Below are 21,772 nucleotides of genomic sequence, written 5' to 3'. Positions count from 1 at the left end.
ACACAGAAGCATGATGCTATGGTGCTCTGCTTGGCCTCCCTGGGAGGCTCTGTGATGGACCAGAAAGGCGGCAGAGCCCAGTGAATGCTGAGCCATTTGATGCTCTGATGAGCTGGGAGCCAACAGCAGAGCCTCTAGAACTCCTGCACCGTCAGGAGGATCTCAGGGTTATCTTGGCTGAAACATTCCAAAACAACTGTGAAATTATTTTAAGATTCTCCCCACCTTAGATTTGTGGAAAAACAAGATAATGAAAGGATTTTGTTTCAACTGCAACCATGGTTCCCTATAGGATAGAGCAGAACTGCCCCACAGGGTTTCCAAGACTGTAATCTTTAGGGAAGCAGACTGCTACATTTTATCCCACAGTACAGCTGGTGGGTTTAAACTGCCAACCTTTGGATTAGCAGCTAAGTGCTTAACAACCGCACCAACAGGGCTCCCTCATTCAAACTTTAGCCCAGATTACTGATCCTGGTGGGTTTCTCTCTTATGTACACCATCCAAATCAAAGTACTTGCTATTGTCTTGTGTTCATGTTATTTGCTGATTCTAGTAGTTTCTGTGTTAATTTCAAACTTGAACCCCAAAGGCTATAAATCTTCCCACAGTTAAGTCAAGGTGTTGTTGGGCAATCCTTGCCCTAAGCAAGAGAATTGCTCTAGTCCTGGGAGCTCCAGGGAAAATCCACAGGAAGCCACAAGTAATGCTGCACAAAGCTGCCAAAGCTGGTATGAACCAGCTGGCTCCAGAAGGAGGGAGGGCGGGTAGGTACGTACCGCCCAGCTGCTGGCTCGTGTGTCTGCAAGCTGTCTGGGCTGCTGACATCAACAGTAATGCTATTGCAGCCCTGAGCTGACTCACTGACTAACTTTCTCAAAAAGGGAAGTGAGGATACTGAGTACATGGGCTCTTTCGGTTCCAAGCTGGAGCCTACTCACATTTTAGTATGTTGTTGAGCCTTGAAGGAGCTCAGCTCCATCTACACATAAGGAAATCATGCTCTGTTGGCAATTGCTTGAGTTTCTCTAAACTTTACTCATGAGGTCTGCCGAGAAGCCTTTCCCACAAGAAAGTCTTTGGACAATTCTAACCTGAGTTAGAATTGGCTGATGGCACACAACAATAGCTAAGTGCATAAACCTTATAAACTTGCCTTAAGACAATGTAGAGGACAGAAAACAATTTTATAGGAAATGCAAGGTAAGAAGCCTCATCTCTGTGATTCAAGTGTTTTGCATTTGCTAGGTTTGATTAGATTAGCAGCGCTTAATAAATCCATTACGTGGATTCAAAAAGTTAGAATACACATGGTACACAATTTCAAAGGTACAAAAGAGGATATAGTGAAAAATATTCCTCTTTCCAGTCTCTCACTTCAAGCTCTGACTTCCAGCTCTCTCTTTCACAGTCTCCTCCCAGGTTGCAATTACTATTCCCAATTTCTTGTGTTCTCTTCAAGAGATAGTCTATACTTATGCTAAGAAATAGGTAGATATTCTCTACCCTAACCCAATTAGGCTTTTTTTTCACAACAATTTTCTTTTTTCTTCTTTTTTTTTTTTTAATTGTGCTTTGGATGAAGATTTACAGAGCAAATTCACTTTCCATACAGCAGTTCACATACACTTTGTCTCATGACATTGACCACAGTTTACCAAAATGCAACAGCTACCCTCCCACTTCCTCCCCATAGTTACCTCTTCCCAGTGTCCATCCCTCCATGGACTCCTGTCCCCTGAGCTGTCTCCCTGTACATAAGCAGCCCTTTTTTCTCCCATGATTGTTCTCTCCAAGGAGTATATCTACTTGAGGTAAAGGTTCAACTCCATAGATAAACTTTCCTTATCTTTTACAATAACGGACTAAAACAATATTTGCCCTTTTGTGATTGACTTATTTCACTCAGCTTAATGTACTCCAAGTTCATCCATGTTATGCGGTTTTTTGCAGAGTCTACATTATTCTTTAGCATTGCATAGTATTCCATTGTGTGTATGTACCATAGTTTGGTTATCCATTCCTCAGTTGATGGACATCTAGGTTGCTTCCATCTTTTGGCTATTGTAAACAGTGCTGCAATGAACATGGGTGTGCATATATATCGGTTCTTGTCATGGCTCTCACTTCTTTAGGGTATATACCTAATAATGGAATGGCTGGGTCAAATGGTATTTCTATTTCCAACTTTTGAAGGAATTGCCATACTGCTTTCCACAATGGTTGTACCATTTTACAGTCCCACCAGCAGTGTATCAGAGTCCCAATCTCTCCACAACCTCGCCAGCATTTGTTATTTTCTGTCTTGTTGAACTTTGCTACTAGTGCTAGAGCAAGACGGTATCTCATTGTTTTGATTTACATCTCTCTGATAGCTAATGATCGTGAGCATTTCTTCATATGTTTGTTGGCTGCTTGAATATCCTCCTTGGTGAAGTGTCTATTCATGCCTTCTGCCCGTTTTTTAATTGGATTGTTTGTCTTTTTGTTATTGAGGTGTTGAAGTTTTCTATAAATTCTAGAGATAAGTCCCTTGTCACATATGTCATTACCAAATATTTTTTCCCAATCTGTAGGTTCTTTTTTGACTCTTTTGGAGAAGTCTTTGGAAGCACATAAAAGTTTAATTTTTAGAAGGTCCCAATCATCTGGTAGGAGCTCTGGTAGCATAGTGGCTAAGGCACTTGACTGCTAACCAGAAGGCTGGCGGTTCAAACCCACCAGCCACTCCTCGGAAGGAAGGTTGGGCAATCCTACTTCCGTAGTGATACTGCCTCGGAAACCCAAGGAGGGGTCGCTATGAGTGGGGGTCGACTCGATGGCAAATAACAACAACAACAACAAATTTGCCCCGAGCTCTGGTAGCATAGTGGCTAAAGCACTTGACTGCTAACCAGAAGGCTGGCGGTTCAAACCCACCAGCCACTCCTCGGAAGGAAGGTTGGGCAATCCTACTTCCATAGTGATACTGCCTCGGAAACCCAAGGAGGGGTCGCTATGAGTGGGGGTCGACTCGATGGCAAATAACAACAACAACAACAAATTTGCCCCTAGATTTTCCTTGAGGAACTCTATAGTTTTAGATTTCACATGTAAGTCTTTGATGCATCTAGAGTTTGTTTTTGTGTATGGTGTGAGATACAGATCTTGTTTCATTTTTCTGCAAATGGATCTCCATTTTTGCCAGGACCATTATTAAACAAACATTCTCTTCCGCATTCAATGGATTTGGGCCCTTTGTCAAAGATCAGCTGACCATAGGTGGATGGATCTATTTCTGGGTTCTCACTTCTATTCCATTGGTCTATGGATCTGTCATTAAACCAATACCAGGCAGAATTGACTACTGTGACTGTATAGTAGGTTTTGAGATCCGGTAGTGTGAGACCTCCTACTTTGTTTTTCTTCTTCAATAGTGCTTTGCTTATCCGAGGTCTCTTTCCTTCCCATATAAAATTAGTGATTGGTTTTTCCATATCCCTAAAGAATGTTGATGAGATCTGGATTGGGATTGCATTGAATGTATAGATTGCTTTGGGTAGAACTGACATTTTCACAATGTTCAATCTTCCTATCCACGAGCATGGTATGTTCTTCCATTCATGTAGATCTCTTATGGTTTCTTGAAGTCGTTTTTTATAGTTCCGATTAAAAAAAAAAAAAAACAAACCCACAAATATCAGCATATTGTAAGCATTGTTCTCCTTGATTTTTTTTTTCCCACTTAAAAACAATTTTTGATGTTAGCACATAAAGGGCTGTCCCTGCATTATGAATTAGATCAGTTCCTAAGTGTCTCTTTAAATAGAATTGGTAGGTAAGTCGGAACAAGTGCATGGCACAGTGCCTAAAGCATTTGACTGCTAACCAGAAGGCTGGCAGTTCAAACCCACCAGCCACTCCTTGGAAGGAAGGTTGGGTAATCTAGTTCTGTAGTGACATCACCTCGGAACCCCAAGGAGGGGTCGCTATGGGTTGGGTCCAACTTGACAGCAGTCTGCTGTGCTTGGTGCAAGAAAAGGAACTCTGGTGGTGCAGTGGTTAAGGCGTTTGGCTGCTAACCAAAAGGTTGATGGTTCAAACCCATCAGCTGCTCCACAGAATAAAGATGAGGTAGTCTGCTTTCGTAAAGATTTATAGCCTTGGAAACCCTATGGGGTCGCTATGAGTTGGAAATGATGCAATGGCAGTGAGTTTGCTTTTGTTTGGTTTACTTCAAGAAAAGGCTGAAAGCCTTTTCAATTAATTAAAAGCTGCACATGCAGCAAGTGAAGGTGACTGTGATGAAGAATTTGTTGGGAATGGGGGTTGCTACAACCATTTCAAAGTGAGGGCAAGTTTACATAACATTAAAGGGCAAGAAGAATTATCTGTTTACACAACTGAGGACTTGCTACACTGTTCCACCATGTGGGTGTTCTATAACTTACGTAACCAGTTCCCTATTGAAAGGCATTTGTGTTGCTTCCACTCTTTTGCTATTATAATTGGTGCTACAGTGAATACTCTTGGACTTGAACCTGCATATATATGGGGATTACAGTTAGTATATATTCCTAGAAGTGGAATCAAGTCAATCTGAATATACTTTGGTAGATACTGGCAGGTGGACCTCCATAGGAGCTGAATTGATTTACATACCCATTAGCAGTAGACTCAATTTCTCCTTACAACCCTGACAACACAAGTATGCCAACAAATATTTTCCTATTTGCCTATCTGAGAGGTTAAAATGGTATCTCACTATGGGTTTTCATTTGAATTTATCTTATTGTCAGTGGATTAAAAAGTCTCCAAATATATAAGAGCCTTCAGTATTTCCTTTTCTATGAACTGTCTTATTCACAGACTGCTCATTTTCGGTTGTTTGATCTCTTTCTTAATTAATTGTAAAAACTCTTTATATCTTAAGGAAATTAACCCTATGTTATAGACAATTTCTCCTAATTATTATTTTGTCTTTTGATTTGTATGTGGTGTTTTCTGGCTTGTATATTTATTGCTAGTAGTTGAATCCTTTCCTGCCTCTATGTTTTATACCATTCTTAGAAAAGCCTTACCTATTTTTGCCATTATAAAAACAGAAAAATCTTCATTTTTTTCCTAGTACTATTTGGGTAATAAGTCATTTTAACTGTTGGTAATTCCACCCTAAACAAACAAAAAAACAAAAAACCTCACTGCCATCGAGTTGATTCTGACTCATAGTGACCCCTTTGGATTTTCAAGGCTGCAAATCTTTGCCGAAGTAGATTGTCCCATCTTTCTTCCGCAGAGTGGTGGGTGGGTTTGAATCACCAACCTTCTGGTTAGCAGTCAAATGCCTTAGGCACTATGCTATTCCCTCTCGAACATATATATGTTTTTAAACTGGAAAATCAAAAGTGATTAATTCTCTCACCCAAGGCAATGATGAGGAATAAGTAATGCAAATATTAAAATTAACTGCTCTATAAAAAACCAATTGCTGATTGTGATGCAAAATTCCTTCTCAGTAAGTTCACCAGTATTGTATATAACAGTTTGATTTAGCCAGAGACAAGCTTACAAACGTAGAGGAGAGAAGCTAGGTCAGAACTGGAAGCCATTAAGCTCCATCCAGATACAGGTTTTGGCTTAAAAAAAATAGTTAAAAATATGTTCTGTAGCACTGATAAGTGAAGGTATAGATACGCTTCTTTTTACAATATTGATTTTGATTTTCTCTCAATGTAGTCTTTGAGAAAACCACTAAGGGTGTGGATTAAAGGGGTGAACAATGTTATCCACTAATAGAATCAGCCTTTTCTAAATGCTGCAATACAGTGTATAAGGCAAACATAAAAGCTGACTTCAAGCCCTCCAAATAGCATCGTCACAGAATATATTCTGAAGTTTGGCTCTCATATCTACCCCTCCTATGTCAGTTCCTCGAGGGCAGATTCTCTCTGTGTGTGTTTGTGTGTGTGTGTGGTGTCCACACAGGATCCCCAGTACAGGACTCAATACATAATAGTAGTCAATTAATGTTTGCTAAATAAATCATCTTATCCATAAAGTCTATAATTAAAAGAAAAAAAGTGTGTTAGGGAGGGGAGTACATCTATGTCAAGACCCAAGACTATGTTTCCCAGACTTTTTCCCTCACAACCTATATATCTCAAGCTCAATTACTATAGTTCACTAATTCTGAGACCTTTTTTTTACCCACATTTTAATATCTCTGAAATAGGGATGAACCTTACAGCTATAATTGGCAGTGTTTTCATTTCTTACTGGCACATATAATAACAGTACCTCTCACAAGCGGCATGGTATTCAGTGAAACACAGTAATAAATCTTAATTATACTACCTACCTACACCTCTGAGACAGGTTGCTACGTGCTGAAATGAACTCCACAACACCTCCACACCATCATCACCTCTCAGAAGCTTGCTAAATAAGCACAGATATAAAGCGCCCAGACAATGTTGGGACACAATAGATACACAGTAAATGTTTGTTCCCTTTCTCTTTGATGTCCATCTCTTGAAAGTAGAGTAGTACTAAAGGAACCCTGGTGGCATAGTGGTTAAGTGCTTCCCTCCTAAACCAAAAGTTTAATGGTTTGAACCTATCAGCCACTCCATGGGAGAAAAATGTGGCAGTCTGTTTCCATAGATTACAGCATTGGAAACCCTATGAGGCAGTTCTACTCTGCCTTCTAGGGTCACTTGAATCAGAATTGACTCAATGGCAACAGGTATAACCCAAAATTCACTCAATCAAGACAATTCCAATTCATTTTATAAAATAAATAAATAACTCACTGCCATCATGTCATTTCCAACTCATAGCGACCCCCATTGGGTTTCTAAGGCTGTAAATCTTTACAGAAGTACATCATCCTGTCTTCGTTCTATGGAACGTAGGTTTGAACCACTGACCTCCCAGTTAGCAGTCAAGTGCCTTATCCACTACACCACCAGAGCTCCTGCCATCAAGTCAATTCCAACTCATAGTGACCCATATAGGACAGTGTAGAAACTGTCCCATAGGGTCTCCAAGGTTGTAAATCTTTATGGAAGCAGATTGTCCCATCTTTTACCTTCGAAGCACATGGTAGATTTGAACCGCCAATCTTTTGGTTAGCAGTCAAATACTTTAACTACTCTGCAATCAGAGATATAGGGTGATAATATTTGCTCTTGAGTCAAAAAGGAGAATGTGGAATTCAAATTCCAACGCAGGAAGGAAAATAGAAGGTAAGGTTTAGTCAGCCTTGTACACTATGACAAGTAGTGCACTATGACTACACAGGACTTGGAAATTGTACACTCATTATCTCTAGTCTTCCCAGGTCCTTACAAGGCTACTATGTTTTGAGAAATCAAGGCTTGAAGATATGATAGCACTTGCTCAAGACTACACAGTTAAGTGAAAAAGCAAGAGTGAAACCCCATCCAGAGGGACAAAGTAAATTCTTGGATTTGCCAGTCCCTATGGGGCAGATCCACTTTGTCATATAGGGTTGCTTTATGACTCGAGGGCAGTGGGGTATTTTTTTGGTTATCTATTAGGTCTTGGGGATTCAAAGTTCAAACCCCAGTACATGACATGGGGGCAGAGCGGAAGCCTTACTTTTCTACCTTTAATATTGCAGAGTAGTTAAAAGTTTCTTTAAAAACTTATTTCTGAGCAAAACAAAGCAAGATACAAAGTAAAAGAGATGTCTTTGCCACAGGGTAAAGAAGCAAGTGGGGATCGCAAGGCAGAAAACAAATGGAAAAATCTTAGAGCAGTGGGCCACAATACAGTCTGTTTGACATATTGTTAGTCCACCCTCTTGAAGGAAACTATAGTCAGTTTTTTTTTTTTTTTTAATTACTTTTCAAAGTGACAAACATATATCTGCTCTAGCTTTCTGTGCATTTTTTGTGGGTTAAGTACCCCTGTCTTCTGATGCTATCATAATATTGTAATTCCTTGTGCACACTTCTATTATAGCTTATTCTACTGAATTATAATTGCACATGTCTTCATCCTAACACACGAGCTACTGAAAGGCAGGGGCCACTTCTCTTCTTTACATAGTACCAGGCACACAGCTGGTGCTCTGCAAAAGGTTTTTGACTAATTTAATGAAACCCCAGAGTAAGTGATAAATACAAAACCTGACTCTCTCTGAGTTGGAATTGACTTGATGGTAGTGGGTAATGGGACAATGTGAAATGCCATTAAAAATCCAAAGCCTTATTCATTGACATTGTTCCTTTGTACACAATAACCACCTTGAACACAGACATCACTCAATGTACCTGAGTCTTTGTGTATCAGCAATCTCTTTGTAATGTCCTTTCTCCTTACCACCCTAGAAGCTCCCCAGGGCCCACAGTCATATCCTGCAAATTAAGCAACTTGACCTTCAATGACCCACTGCACTGTGGTAACACAGCAAAAGACAGGGACTAGGCACATATATGTTTAACTGACATTTTAAGGTCTTAGGACAATAATCCCTATTTTCTATGAAATGGCCAACTGGCAAATTAAAGACAAAGACTAATTTGAATAGCCAAAAAGCCAACAACAGTTCAATGTACAGCTGGCATTTGCCTCAACTCACCCTCACTATATTAAATTTCTGAAAATAGCTGGTCTCAATCAGACCCATAGATAAGGACAGCTGCATCCTGCAGCTGGTAAGCAAAAAAGCAGTAACTGTAGTCCTCTCTGCAGCAGAAGCAGGACACTTTCCTCACCAAAATAGAAGGCCTGGTGCTTCTATCACTGTTGGAATTCTCCCAGTTAACAATACAGAGCAAAGTCACCAGTCTCCAATACAGAGTCTCAGTATAAACTAGAAAGAAAAAGAGTTGGAGAGAAGGAAGGAAGAAGGAAAGAAAAAAAAGAGAAAGAAATCTACCCTATGGTTCTAGAAAAATGTCCTAACAATCAAGAAGCCTCAGTGGTGCAATGGTTAAAAATTCAGCTGCTAAGTGAAAAGGCAGTGGTTCAAATTCTCTAGCAGCTCCTCTGGAGAAAGACCTGGCGATCTGCTCCTATAAAGCCTAGGAAATCCTATTACGCAGTTCTATTCTATCTTATACTCTTCGACTGCTAACCAGAAGGCTGGCGGTTCAAACCCACCAACCACTCCTCGGAAGGAAAATTGAACAATCTACTTCTTAGTGATATTGCCTCAGAAACCCAAGGACGGGTCACTATGAGTCAGATATTACTGGAGGCAGTGAGTTAACATTGCTGTGAGTCAGAATCAACAACAACAATGAAGAACAGCAAATAAGCAGGAGTCCTTGGGTGGTGCAAATGGTTAAGCACTTGGCTACTAACTAGTTGGAACTGGTTGGAACCCACCAAGGGGCACATTAGAAGACAGGTCTGGTGATCTGCTTCCAAAAGTTCACACACAGTTCTGCTCTGCAACACATGTTGTCATCATGAATTGGCATTGACTTGACAGCAAATGGTTTTGGTTTGTTAACAAATACTTGTTGTACTACATGAAAGTAAACAACAACAATGAAAGCACCGGTTCCAGATCTACCTGTTGTTCAACTGCAGTGTAGTTTTAATCTGTTTAATCTTACAGGAGGAGGGAAGGAGAGATAAGAGATGGCTATCCAACTCTTCTGCCTGATCAACATCAATTCTTTGAAAGGAAAATCTAGAAATTCAGGTGGTCAATCTTGGTTCCCTTTTCCCAACAGCCTCTGAGTGAGCATACCATGGTCTTTACACATCCCATCACCTTTATTTCTTCACTAACAAAAAAACATGCCCAGGAAGCTATGCTTGGGCATGAAAAAGTAAATATAAGCACCTGGGATTTCTAGTTCTTGAGCAATGAACCCACTGAGCAATCCTCCTGCTTGAGGTAGTCTTGGAATTGGGAGAACCTCTCCACCCTACATTAAGTGACCCTAGTTGTTCACGATTTAAAGGACCCATTATGTGTATGAGTCGGAGTTTGTTATGAATAGCCTTCCATCTCTAACCTCTCAAAATTCCAAAACCAAACTTACTGTCAGCATGTCGATTCCGACTCACAGCGACCCCAACAGGTTTCCAAGAGTGTAAATCTTTACAAAAGCAGATTGTTTTATGGAAGCAAACCGTCTCATCTTTATTCTGTGGAGTGGCTGGTGGGTTTAAACCACTAAGTTTTTGGTTAGCACCCAAATGCTTTAACCACTACACTACTAGAACCTGGAAATAATAGCTAATATTAATAGTAAACATTTGGCAAGTGCTTACTGTGGGTCACATGCACCTAATTCTCACAACAGCCCATAGGACAGGCATTAACATTATTTCCACTATCTAATGAAGTAACTGGACTGGACATTGTTTCATTCTGTTGTACATAGGGTTGCTATGAGCCAACTCAATGGCACCAAACAACAATGAAGAAACTGAGGCAGAGAGGTTAAGTAATTTACCAAATGTCCCCAAAGTGATTATGTTGACAGGAAAGGAACTTAAGCTGGCATACATCTGCACACTGATGTTCCAGGTTAGAGCCTCAATGGCTGCCTAGCTTTCTATTCAGCACATTCCTCCTCCTCCCCACCCTCTTGGATTTATACCCTTACATTATATAAATGTGTACAAACTTCTGCCATTCAACTGTAGGCTTCCTTGAGGGCACTTTTGTTTTACTCATCTTTGCAATGCCCAAAGTGATATAATATTTTGAACATAATTTATTATGTAAAATAGATTTAAAAAAACATTGCATCACCTCCTTTGCTGTTCAGCAGGGAAAAGTTAAACCAAGGCTAAAAAGAAGAGACAAATGCTCACTCTTGTGTCAAATTTTGCCTGAGATTCCTCTGAAAAGTCACACTTGAGTTACAGGGAGAAGTTATATATTCTAGAGAAAAGAAAACACACAGACACAAAGCAAGTATGCATCTGACCATGTAAACTCATCTGCACTATAATCAGCTCTCTGTTTTTGTTCAAGCTAAAGTATAGTTAGCTTGGAATGGTTCTTATGAAATTCTCTTTTCATTTTGGTTTCTTGACTTAGAAGATACAAGGTTCAAAAATCACTACACATAAAGGATGGTATTCCTGGGTGGTCTTTGGTAGCTGACTGAAAGGGTGATGGTTCAAGTCTACCCAGAGACTCCTCAGAAGAAAGACCTGGCTATCTACTTCTGAAAAATCAACCATTCACAACTCCATAGAGCACAGTTCTACTGACATACATGGGGTTGTCCTGAGTCAAGGTTGACTCAACTGCAACTGTTTTGTTTTTCTATAGAAACACAGTGCTCTGTTGCTCCATGGCTTGTTAGTAAATCTAAGTCAGAATCCACACTTTGAGCGATCTGCCCAATAAACTACATATGTTAAGGGACAATTTGCATCTCATTTAACTCAAAGCCATGCATAATTACCAACAGAGTATTTGTATTCCACTTGGGCCACTTCCACTTCTAGATATAAAGGATTTATCTTGAGCCAACTCCCAGCTCTAGAAAGCTAGATAGAAAACATACACACAATACCTGTGTGTGTGTGTGTGTGTGTATTTATTTGTTTGAAACCACTGGAGAGTTTCCAAGGCAGTCAGGGTTTCAGAAGCCAAATGCAATGAAAAGGAAAATTCTTTGTCAAAGAGCCAAAGGAAAGGAGATGCACTACTTTTAAAGGAACAACAATAAGTTGACTTCGAAACAGAAATTAAGGTAGAGGACAATGACATAAGACCATGAAAGCATGAAAGAAAGTAACTGTCCACCAAATATTCTATTTCTAGTTATCCTTCAAAAGCAAAGGTTAAACGATCCCATTTATTCATTTAGCATTTCAAGAAAAAGGAAAGCAGAGTTATTACTGGAAACCTACACTGCAAAGTATCCTTTAGGCAAAAGAAAAATGATCTCAGGTAGAAGTTGAGGCTGCGGGAAGGAAGGAAGGAAGAACAGAGGACAATAAGAAAGATCAACATGCAGGTAAATTTAAGTAATACTGACTATGTAAAGCTACAATTATGTGTTTCAAGTGTATGGAATCAAAATTCACGGCAAGGAAGATAAAATTCAAGAGAAGGATAAATAGAATCAAAGTCTAAGGCCAATATATTGCCTGAAAAATAGTAAAAAAAAAAAAAAATGCATATTTATAAAATCTGTTTAAAAACTAAGCATATGCTACTTACAAGAGGTATTCCTTTAATAAAGACAGAAATCATGAAAAAAGAGAATGGGAAAAGATACATAATTTGGAAAGCTCAATTGGGAGGCTTTTGTTTTGTCTTTCAAAAAGCTTTGGGAAAATCCTAATAAATTATCTCTGTGTTTAGCTGCTGCTTCCAAATGCTCCCACACTGCAAGGGAAAAACAGATAGGAGCCTGAAAGGCTGGGTTTAGTTTAGATGTTGAACTTGAAAGAACAGAGAGCTAAAAACAATATACTCATACCTGAGATAAAGAAAAAGTCTGACTCTTGGTCTCAAAACTAAACTCACTGCCACTGAGTTGGATCCCACTCATAGTGACCCCTCCTTGGGTTTCTGAGGTGATATCACTACGGAAGTAGATTGCCCAACCTTCCTTCCAAGGAGTGGCTGGTGGGTTTGAACTGCCAGCCTTCTGGTCAGCAGTCAAATGTCTTAGGCACTATGCCACCAGAGCTCCTGACTCTTGGTCTGGGTATGTTTAATTTTGAAAAATGAGTAATAGTCCCCATGGTTAATAATGGATTAGCTGTTCTGGACAGAGTTTACTAAAAGGCATACTGGGGCTAATCCTTTGAGTGGAATATAACATAGGCTCCTTCAGGCTCATGAAGAGAAAATAATTGTAATAATAATAACTATTATTTTTTGTAAAAAAAAGTCATTTTTGCACATTAAGAGTCTATTAACTCCTGAGGCAAAGTCCCAAGTCGCCAGTGGTACCACAATACAAAGGGAGTATAAATCCATCATAAGATGGGAAGAGTTAAGTCTTAATTATGCCCCCTGCTTTCTAACTCTCTTGTTTTGACTTGACAAATCTCAGAGATAAGGTTATGGACTGATGATTACATACTTTGCAACTAATAAGAACTGGCTGTCAGAAAACTGTGTCTTTGGCTATTTAAAATTAGCCAAAATTGGGTCCAGAATGTTGGCAGACAGTGTTGCTCATTATTAAACAATGGGACAAGAAGCTTAAGGTTCTTTCCCTCATCATAACAAGCAGACTATTCTAGAATGAAAGAGAAGATACTCCAATGCCACTGTTTCTTAAAAAATAAGAAACTCTGAAAAAATATTATTAGCATCTTTACAAAGGAAAGAATTAAAGGGCACAGGAGTTTGGAACTGGTTTTCTTATCCATTTACAATTATCCATAGTAATTTCTATGTCATAAATCCCTCTCCATGACATGAAATCTTCGCGGGACCACCTTCCTCAGCATCTAGGATAGTGTTTAGAATAAAGTAGGGCACAATAAACATATATGAAGTTTAGTAGAGCCATCAGAGAAACAACGTCTTTGATTATAGGTACTATATCTGTTATAGTCATGCCTCTGCTATCACCACCACTCCCAAAAAGAAAGAGTACCCTAAAGAAGAGGACCAAATTCTAAATGATCATTACGTGTACACAGAGGAAAGAGATGGAGTTACACAAACCAAAAGTCAAATGAATTTTTGGCAAATATGACCCAATACAGTAAACCTTACCCAGTCATAATAAGAATGGATTTCCATATTAACCATGCCTGCTCTCCCTCTCTCAATTTAGCATAGTAACACACAGCCCTACTTATCCTTTCTCTTGTGCCTTTTTAGTTTTGTCATTTAAAAAATATTTTAAATCACAGAAATAATAGGTTTTCATGATCAAAAGTAATGCAATAATAAAATAAAAAAAAAAAAAAATCACTTCCAGTTCTACAACCTAGATTCAAAAACTACTGACATCGACATTTATGTTTTTCATTTTCCTATGTTTTTATTTGGCTTGTTGTTTTGTACAAGTGAGAAATGCAAAGCACAGTTTATTAATCCTTCCTTTTTCCTTACAACACACCATGATCATTTTTCCACCTATTAAATATTCCATTCAGCCAAATTCATCAATCACTTTTTAAAACAATCTTTTATGTAGGCATCACCAAGGAGCGCTGGTGACTTATCTCCAAATATCTAAACCCTTCTTCAAGCCCGCTACTTGTCCTATCAAGTCTTCCTTAAAATCCAACACTCTAAGGATCATAATAATGCTTTGCCTCTGGACTCCCTTTAGTCTAACTGCAGCTATTTAATTGGAGGGTAAACATCTCCCTCGCTGTTCCCAAAATCCAGCTAAAGCCTACTTTTTATTGTGAATCATATTTACTGAACTAGTTTTTCAGAAAGTCACTAGATACTGGTGTGTGCCTTTTTTGAGTTTTAATCACTTGATCTAATTGTATGTAAATTTTTCTAAAAATCCAAATTCAAAGAAATTAGAAACATGCCAGAAGCTCTAAAGATGACTTCTGGAGTCAATTTAGAAAAAAAAAAAAACCTATTGCAATCAAGGTGATTCCGACTCATAGCTTCCCTACAGGACAGAGTAGAACTGCCCTGATAGAATTTCCAAGACTGTAAATCTTTATGGAAGCAGACTGGATCATCTTTATCCCATGGAGTGGCTAGTGGTTTGAACTGCTGACCTTTTGATTGGCAGTCAAATGCTTTAACCACTGTACCACCAGAGCTCCTTTATTCAAACAATCACTTAAATAAAAGATCCACTTAGTGAATGCTTACTTCACTACACCATCTGTGTAAAAAGATAAAAACATCTGGGCTTTTAAAATATATATAATTGAGTCCCTTGGTATACAAAGGTTCATGTAGAATGATAGTGAATTAGAGTTTATGAAGAGAAAATTATCTCTACCTGGTCATTTTAGGTAATGACTTTGTTCCAGTGGAATAATAATAGAGTGGCTTTTTAAAATTCAAAGTGAGGTTTATCAAGTCCTTGTGTTAGGTGTCTTCCAGTCACCCCCCATTCCCCAATTCATGGTGATCCTATGTGCAAATAAACAAATGCAGCTCGGTTCTGCATCATACCCATGATTGGTAGCAGATTGGACTGTTGTGATCCATAGGGTTTTCATTAGCTTATCCTTGAAAGTAGAGGGCCAGGCCTTTCTTCTAAGACTGTCTTAGTCTAGAAGCTCCAATGAAGCCTGTTCAGCATCACAGCACCATGCAAGCCTTCACTGAGACAGATGCTCGCGGCCTGTGAGTTGCACTGGCCAGGAATCAAACGTGGGTCTTCCACATGGAAGGCGAGAATTCTACCACTAAACCAGCTCTGCCTCTTATTAAATTTTAGAGGCAGCATTTTCTTTTCTTTGCAAATACATTCTGAAACTTTAATAAAATTTTTTGGGAAATATGATTCAATGCCTAAATTTATGCTTAATTCATGGAGCTTCAGAAAAGCACATTATAATGAAGAAAAGGCTAAGTAAAATGAGTTATAATACCATTATCATAAGTACCATTTGTAGAACACCTTCAATGCATCAGGCCTTTATAAGTTTTATATGTAGTCTTAATTAATCTCATAAAGTAGGCTCACAAATAAGATAAGAGGCAGAGAAAGTTGATGTAATTTACCTTTGGATACTCAGCTAATAAATGTTAGAACTAGAATTCCAGGATTCAAATCCACTATTGTGGGCTTCCAAAGCCAGGGATCATCAGCCATTGACTACAAATAAATCAAACCTCCTGAGTTCCTCAAGTCTCATCTGATGTACAGGAATGATCTGTTACCAGCTGCTGCCAACACCAGCTACATCTTTAGGAAGTAACATCAACCTTCCTAAGCCACATCTCACTTACACACACACACACACACACACACAATCCTCTGGAGGAGGGAAGGCTATTTAAAAAAAAAAAAAAAAAAGACAGACCTCTTTCTTGGTATTGTTTGAAGTGGGTTGTGCAAAATGAGACTGTAAAATGAATAACAAGAAGATCTGGCTGCAGATATTGATGCTAGAACCTACCCCAAAGACAGTGATTCTCAATTTTGCACATTAGAATCACCTGGAGAGCTTTAACAACAACAAAAATGTGATTCCTACCTAGGTCCTCTCCCTAGGGATCCTGACTTACATGGTCTGAAGTGAGGCCTGAGCATCAGAGTTTTTTTTAAAGTTTCCTAGATGATTCTAACCATTGAGAATCACTATCAAAGAAGCCATGCTGTTTGTGTGTGTGTGTGTGATCCTAAAGACCCAATATCAGTTATTCTTGTTATTTATACCTGATACAATCTGAGGCACAGGGATGAAAAGCTTCATAGGAAAGACAGACGACCAGGGCTGCATTACCTGGGTGGTATCTTCCATCAGCCCGCGAATCTTCTCCACAACGTCGTTGCGCCGGTGTTGGCGTAGGGCGCTAATCAACTGGGCAAGGCTGGCCTCTGGCCCCCGAATGGTCCAGTGCTGCAAAGCTGCATAGGCCCGCTCGTGGTCCGCTGTGTACCCGTTGGAGAAAGCAGCCACCTCCCTCTCACTTGCATTGCACAAAAACTGATATATATCCTTCCACTGGCTTCCCACTTGGGCTGCTACAAGCTTCAGGATGTCAATACCTACACCAGAAACAGAATAAAACAAAAACAAATACAAGCATATGAAGGAAGATCTTCACATAAGGCTTTAATGAACTAGAAGAAGCAAAGTTTCCCAATGTTATATGCAAAGGAATACATTACTATCCTTATGCACTTAATGCAAACTATCCTGAGGATTAGTGTGTACTCTCATACAAATTCCACTTTGTGCATATAGAACCAGAAGAAGAAGTCATCATGGTAGACTAATAAGTTACTCAGAAAAGATATTTGGAAAGTCAAATCCAAAGAGGGTAACTAGTATGATTCCTTTGTTAATACTAACTATAACTAGCCAAATAAAAATCCTACTTCAAGAAGCACTTTTTTTCAATCTATTATTCAGTCTTCTAAGTTTACATGTATGGTTAAAATGAAGACAACAGTCAAAATGTCAAAATTATCATTAATGACATATACTGCACACTATAATGCAAACGGCGCTACAGTGCATGATTTGCAAATGTTTCCATTCTCAGATGTTCACTCTCAGATGTTCAATTTTATGATTCACTGTTTAAAATAGCACCATATTGATTTAGTGTTCTAAATGAAATCAGGGGCTTCAGGGGCTTAAAAATGAGTGAAAACACTCATCACTTTGCCAGTCAATAGACAGATTTAGGAAGAAGTGGAATGTTCCCAAGAAATATATAAAGAGAAAAAGAAAATGACCATACAAACAACTCTCACTAATTTTCTGCTAGAAATGCCACCCCCATTCCAAGGCATAATCCAGCTGCTCCAGAACTTTCCACAAGGGTTGTTACCTCAATTGATAAAATGTCAATGTCATCAAACTCTTTTCATCATTGCAGTACATTTTTACGATCTGTCTGGTTTTTATGTGTGCATTAAAGTTAATCAGTAAGTTTATATGAATGTTTCCAACGCTCAAAGACACAGACTGGATTATAAAGATACTGATAATGAAACAAAACAAAACACATATAAACTCACTGCCATCAAATTGATTCTGACTTACAGCGACTCTATGGAACAAAGTAGAACTGCCCCATAGGGTTTCCAAAGGCAGAAGCAGACTGCCATATCTCTTTCCCAGGGTGTGGAGCGGCTGGTTGGTTCAAACCACAGACCTTTGGGTTAGCAGCCAACCACTTAATCATTGTACCACCAGGGGGCTCCTCTTACAATAAAAAACAATAAGTATAAAAAAATTAAAAAGCCCATGAGATATTCAACTTACATCACAACTGACATGCAGAGTCACCAGTATAAAACCCTGTCTTAAGGTAGAAACTACATGGAGAACAACCATAGCCACTACTGCCAGGTATTAAGTATTTATAACGAGTTAGCTGTTGAACACAATTTACCATATTGGTAATTCTAAATCCCTTATTTGTAACCATTATGGTACCTTTTGAGAGAGGGGCAATATCTCAACACTGGCTATTTTGCCAACGATTTACCTCAACAATTTAATATATTGTCATTTTGACTTATCAGTTGCTTATAAACTCAGTGCCACTCTGTGTCCTTCAATTTGGGTGAAATGCTGAAATCAAACCTTGGGATGTGCAAACTCAGCATCAGCATCTAGAACCAACCCTCTGTGGGGCCCTCCCAATTTGCAACACCCTCTCTCTGCATTTACACATTGGTTTTGACTAAATTTATACCTCGGGTGCACACAGAACCCTCTCAGTTATGGCTGTGGTATTTTACCACAACAGATAGGCTAGTCTCTTTAAATGAGGCCATTCTCACATATGTTGATACTGGAGACACTATATTTAACATTGTTTTGAAAACATTTACTACTCAATAAAAAGTGGTTCTACAAGTATATTTATAGGTTCTGTAAGAATCCCCAGGTATATAGTAGAGCTGAAAAGGGACAAAGTTGTAGTCACTTCCTGGTCACTGCCAGCTACCCAGAAGGACCAAGTAGTTGAACCTGTGGGTTCAGGACCATAGTCGCAGGGGACATCAAGCTCAATTGGCATAACATACTATACAAAACACTGTTCCACCTCCTACTTTGGCGAGTAGCAACTGGGATCTTAAAAGCTTCCAAGCAGCCATCTAGATGCAACGGTGGATCTCTCCTTGTCCAGAGCAAAGAAGAATGAAGAAAACCAAAGATTCACAGCAACAATTAGTCCTAGTGACTTGTACACCATGCGATCTGCAGTTTATACGACTATGAGACCAGAAGAACTAGATGGTGCCTGGGTACCACTGTCAACCACTCAGCAGGGGATCTATGTAGGAGATCCTGGATGAAGAGGGAGAACAATGTGGAACAAAACTCAAAATCATTTCAGAAAAAAAAAGGGGGAGGCAAGGTTTGCTAGTCTGATAGAGCCTGGTTGAACCACTGAGACTATGGCCCCTAGCTGCCCTTCAGGTCTGGAATTGAACCCACACCTGTGGCTTCCAGTCAAACAAAGACAGGTATATGAGTTGAACATTTACCTGAGGTACATACACTCCTTGGAGAGAACAATCATGGGAGAAAGAAGGGCTGTTTATGCACAAGGAGACAGTTCAAGGGGCAGGAGTGCATGGAGGGATGGACACAGGGAAGAGGTAACTATCAGGAGGAAGTGGGAGGGGAGCTGTTGCATTGGAGTAAACTGTAGTCAATGTCATGAGACAAAGTGTATGTGAACTGCTGTATGGAAAGTGAATTTGCCCTGTAAACTTTCACCCAAATCACAATTAAAAAAAAAAAAAATGGAGTTAAGTCCCCAAGCGAAGCTTAGGGAAGAAAGGAAGAGAGGAGAATAAAGTAAAGCTCACCATTATGGTTCAGAACATTTTTCTTTTAACTGGAGGTTAACCAGGATTTTTATTTTTCCTCCAGTCAGTTATTGTGGAAAGTGTTTATAAAATACAAAATATCATTTTTTGCCTAAGAGCAATAATAATTCCTTAAGTTTCTTTGATGATGGAGGATTCTGTGGTCTCTCAGCATCGATCCTTACTCTACCATGAATCCTACTGAGGCAGGTGATCAGGAAGACTGTATATAGAACCTGAGTCAATCCCCTGAAAGTGTTTTTGAAAAGTAAGCTCCTAGGAGAAGCCTGTTTTCTTGTCAACTGTAAATGCAGAATACCAAAAATTGAGACATTGCTCTACTTCTTACACTACTTTTCCCTGGCAGTATAAAACATATTTGAACCAGTTGCTTTTCAGTTTTCATAGCAATGTTTAGCCAGATACAGAGCTTTTGATTTCAAGCAAATAGACTTCTCAAAAAACCCATGTCCTATTTAAAACCCTGCAGGTAACTTTTAGGAACAAGCCAGCTCTTTGTGGTTGGCATAGTAGACTCTTCCAAACACCAAAAAGCTTGTTAGTCCCTGAATCTTAATTTAGGTCAATTTGACTAAAGCCCACAGTGTCTTAACATGAAAATATGACTGCATTTTCTTATACAGAGGAGCACTGCTTAAATCTCCATAATGCAATGACAGTGTGGCTTTGGGCAAACCACTAACTGTTATGTCCATTTCCTCATTTGCACAACGGAAATATTTACTACAGTCCCTGGAAATGAGCTGATTAACATTTTCTATAGAGTTGATTTATTTTTGGAAGTACCTCCATCATTATAAAAGTTCCCTATATTTACTGGGCATTAAAATTTAAGAAAGGAGTCTTGGTGGCACAATGGTTGAGCACTCAGCTGCTAACCAAAAGGTTGGTGCTTTGAACCCACTAGCTGCTGCTCTGTGGAAGAAAGATGTGCTGCCTGCCTCCATAAAGATTTACAGCCTTGGAAACCCTATGAGGCAGTTCTACTCTGTCCTATAGGGTCACTATGAGAATGAATGCACTTAATGGCAATGGGTTTGGGTAAAACTTAAGACTCCATGTATTTCAGATGCAAATGTGCAGTCTTTATAGACTAATTACAGAGTTTAAAAGGCTTAAGTTTAGCAATGAATCCTTCTTCCAAAACTCAGCATTGAAATTTTTTTGAGCCACAAAATAAAGAGAAAAAAAAAAGCATAAGAAATGAAGACAATGAAATTTCCCTCTAATTTAAATTGACTAGAAGCTAAATTTTAAGGAGCTTTGGTACCATAGTGCCTAAGGCACTTGACTGCTCACCAGAAGGCTGGCGGTTCAAATCCACCAGCCACTCCTCGGAAGGAAGGTTGGGCAATCCTACTTCCATAGTGATACTGCCTCGGAAACCCAAGGAGGGGTCGCTATGAGTCGGGGCCGACTCGACGGCAAACAACAACAACAACAACAGAGGCTAAATTTAAGGCCAATTCTGGTTTCATGTTGCTCATTTACGCAACTAGATTTCCCTAACTACATGCAGTCAACTCAAGTAAACTGACCTCAATCAAAAGGTTCTCCACCAGCTGTGCCTTACCATTCTGGAGTTGATGAATGTAAAGATAGTGCTGCAATTGGCTCCATCTGGGGACACCAAGCTTTCAGCCTAGTACATTATCTCAAAACCTGGGGAGGCCAGTATGAAATAGTTCAGTTCATGACCAAGTCCCTTGACTAGACTAGTCTGCTGTACTGTCTTCTACCACACCATCTTTAGCAAAAGAGAAAAGAAAAACCTGCAGAATATTTCAAGAGTATTTATTGAGCAGCTACTGCATGTGAGGCAGTGTTTGCTAGATGGGAAACTCTATGAAATCTTAAGACAGAATGAGATTATTCCCAGGAAAATGAAGCAATGAAACAAATTTCGATGGGCTTTGAAAATGTTCTTTGTTTAGAGAAGAAGGCAAAACTCAGCAATGATTATGGAAATATATGTAATAAAATCATAATGAAAAGAAGGATGGTTAAACCAAATTCTGGTAGTTACCTTTGAAGGAGGAAGTAGAATGTGGATAGGAAGGTACACATAAGGTAATTCAAAGGTATTTGCAAGGTTCTATGTCCAAAGCTGGATAATGAGGAAGTGGTCTTCCTTTTATTATTCCTTTTAAAACTCTGTGCATGTATGTTGTTGTTATGTGCTATCAAATCGGACCCGACACATAGCGACCCCTCCTTGGGTTTCCAAAGCACTATCACTACGGTAGATTGCCCCATCTTCCTTCCGAGGAGTGGCTGATGGATTTGAACCGCCAGCCTTCTGGTTAACAGTCGAGTGTCGTAGGCACTATGCTACCAGAGCTCCCCTGTGCATGTATATA

The 21,772-nt window shown here is 39.3% G+C and overlaps 1 protein-coding gene across 1 annotated transcript in view; it reads right to left on the bottom strand.

Moving 5' to 3' along the window:
* Positions 1-21,772, bottom strand: part of TNFRSF21 (TNF receptor superfamily member 21) — a 146,660-nt gene that overhangs the window by 8,292 nt on the left and 116,596 nt on the right. The window contains exon 5 of the mRNA XM_042780328.1: positions 16,336-16,601. Within this exon, the coding sequence (XP_042636262.1) occupies positions 16,336-16,601 (266 nt within the window). The remainder of the gene's footprint in view (positions 1-16,335; positions 16,602-21,772) is intronic.

Source organism: Orycteropus afer, unplaced genomic scaffold (genome assembly GCF_000298275.1).
Source record: "Orycteropus afer afer isolate SDZICR_OR568_19922 unplaced genomic scaffold, OryAfe1.0 scaffold00034, whole genome shotgun sequence".
Taxonomy (NCBI): domain Eukaryota; kingdom Metazoa; phylum Chordata; class Mammalia; order Tubulidentata; family Orycteropodidae; genus Orycteropus; species Orycteropus afer.
This window is presented reverse-complemented; position numbering and strand designations above follow the sequence as displayed.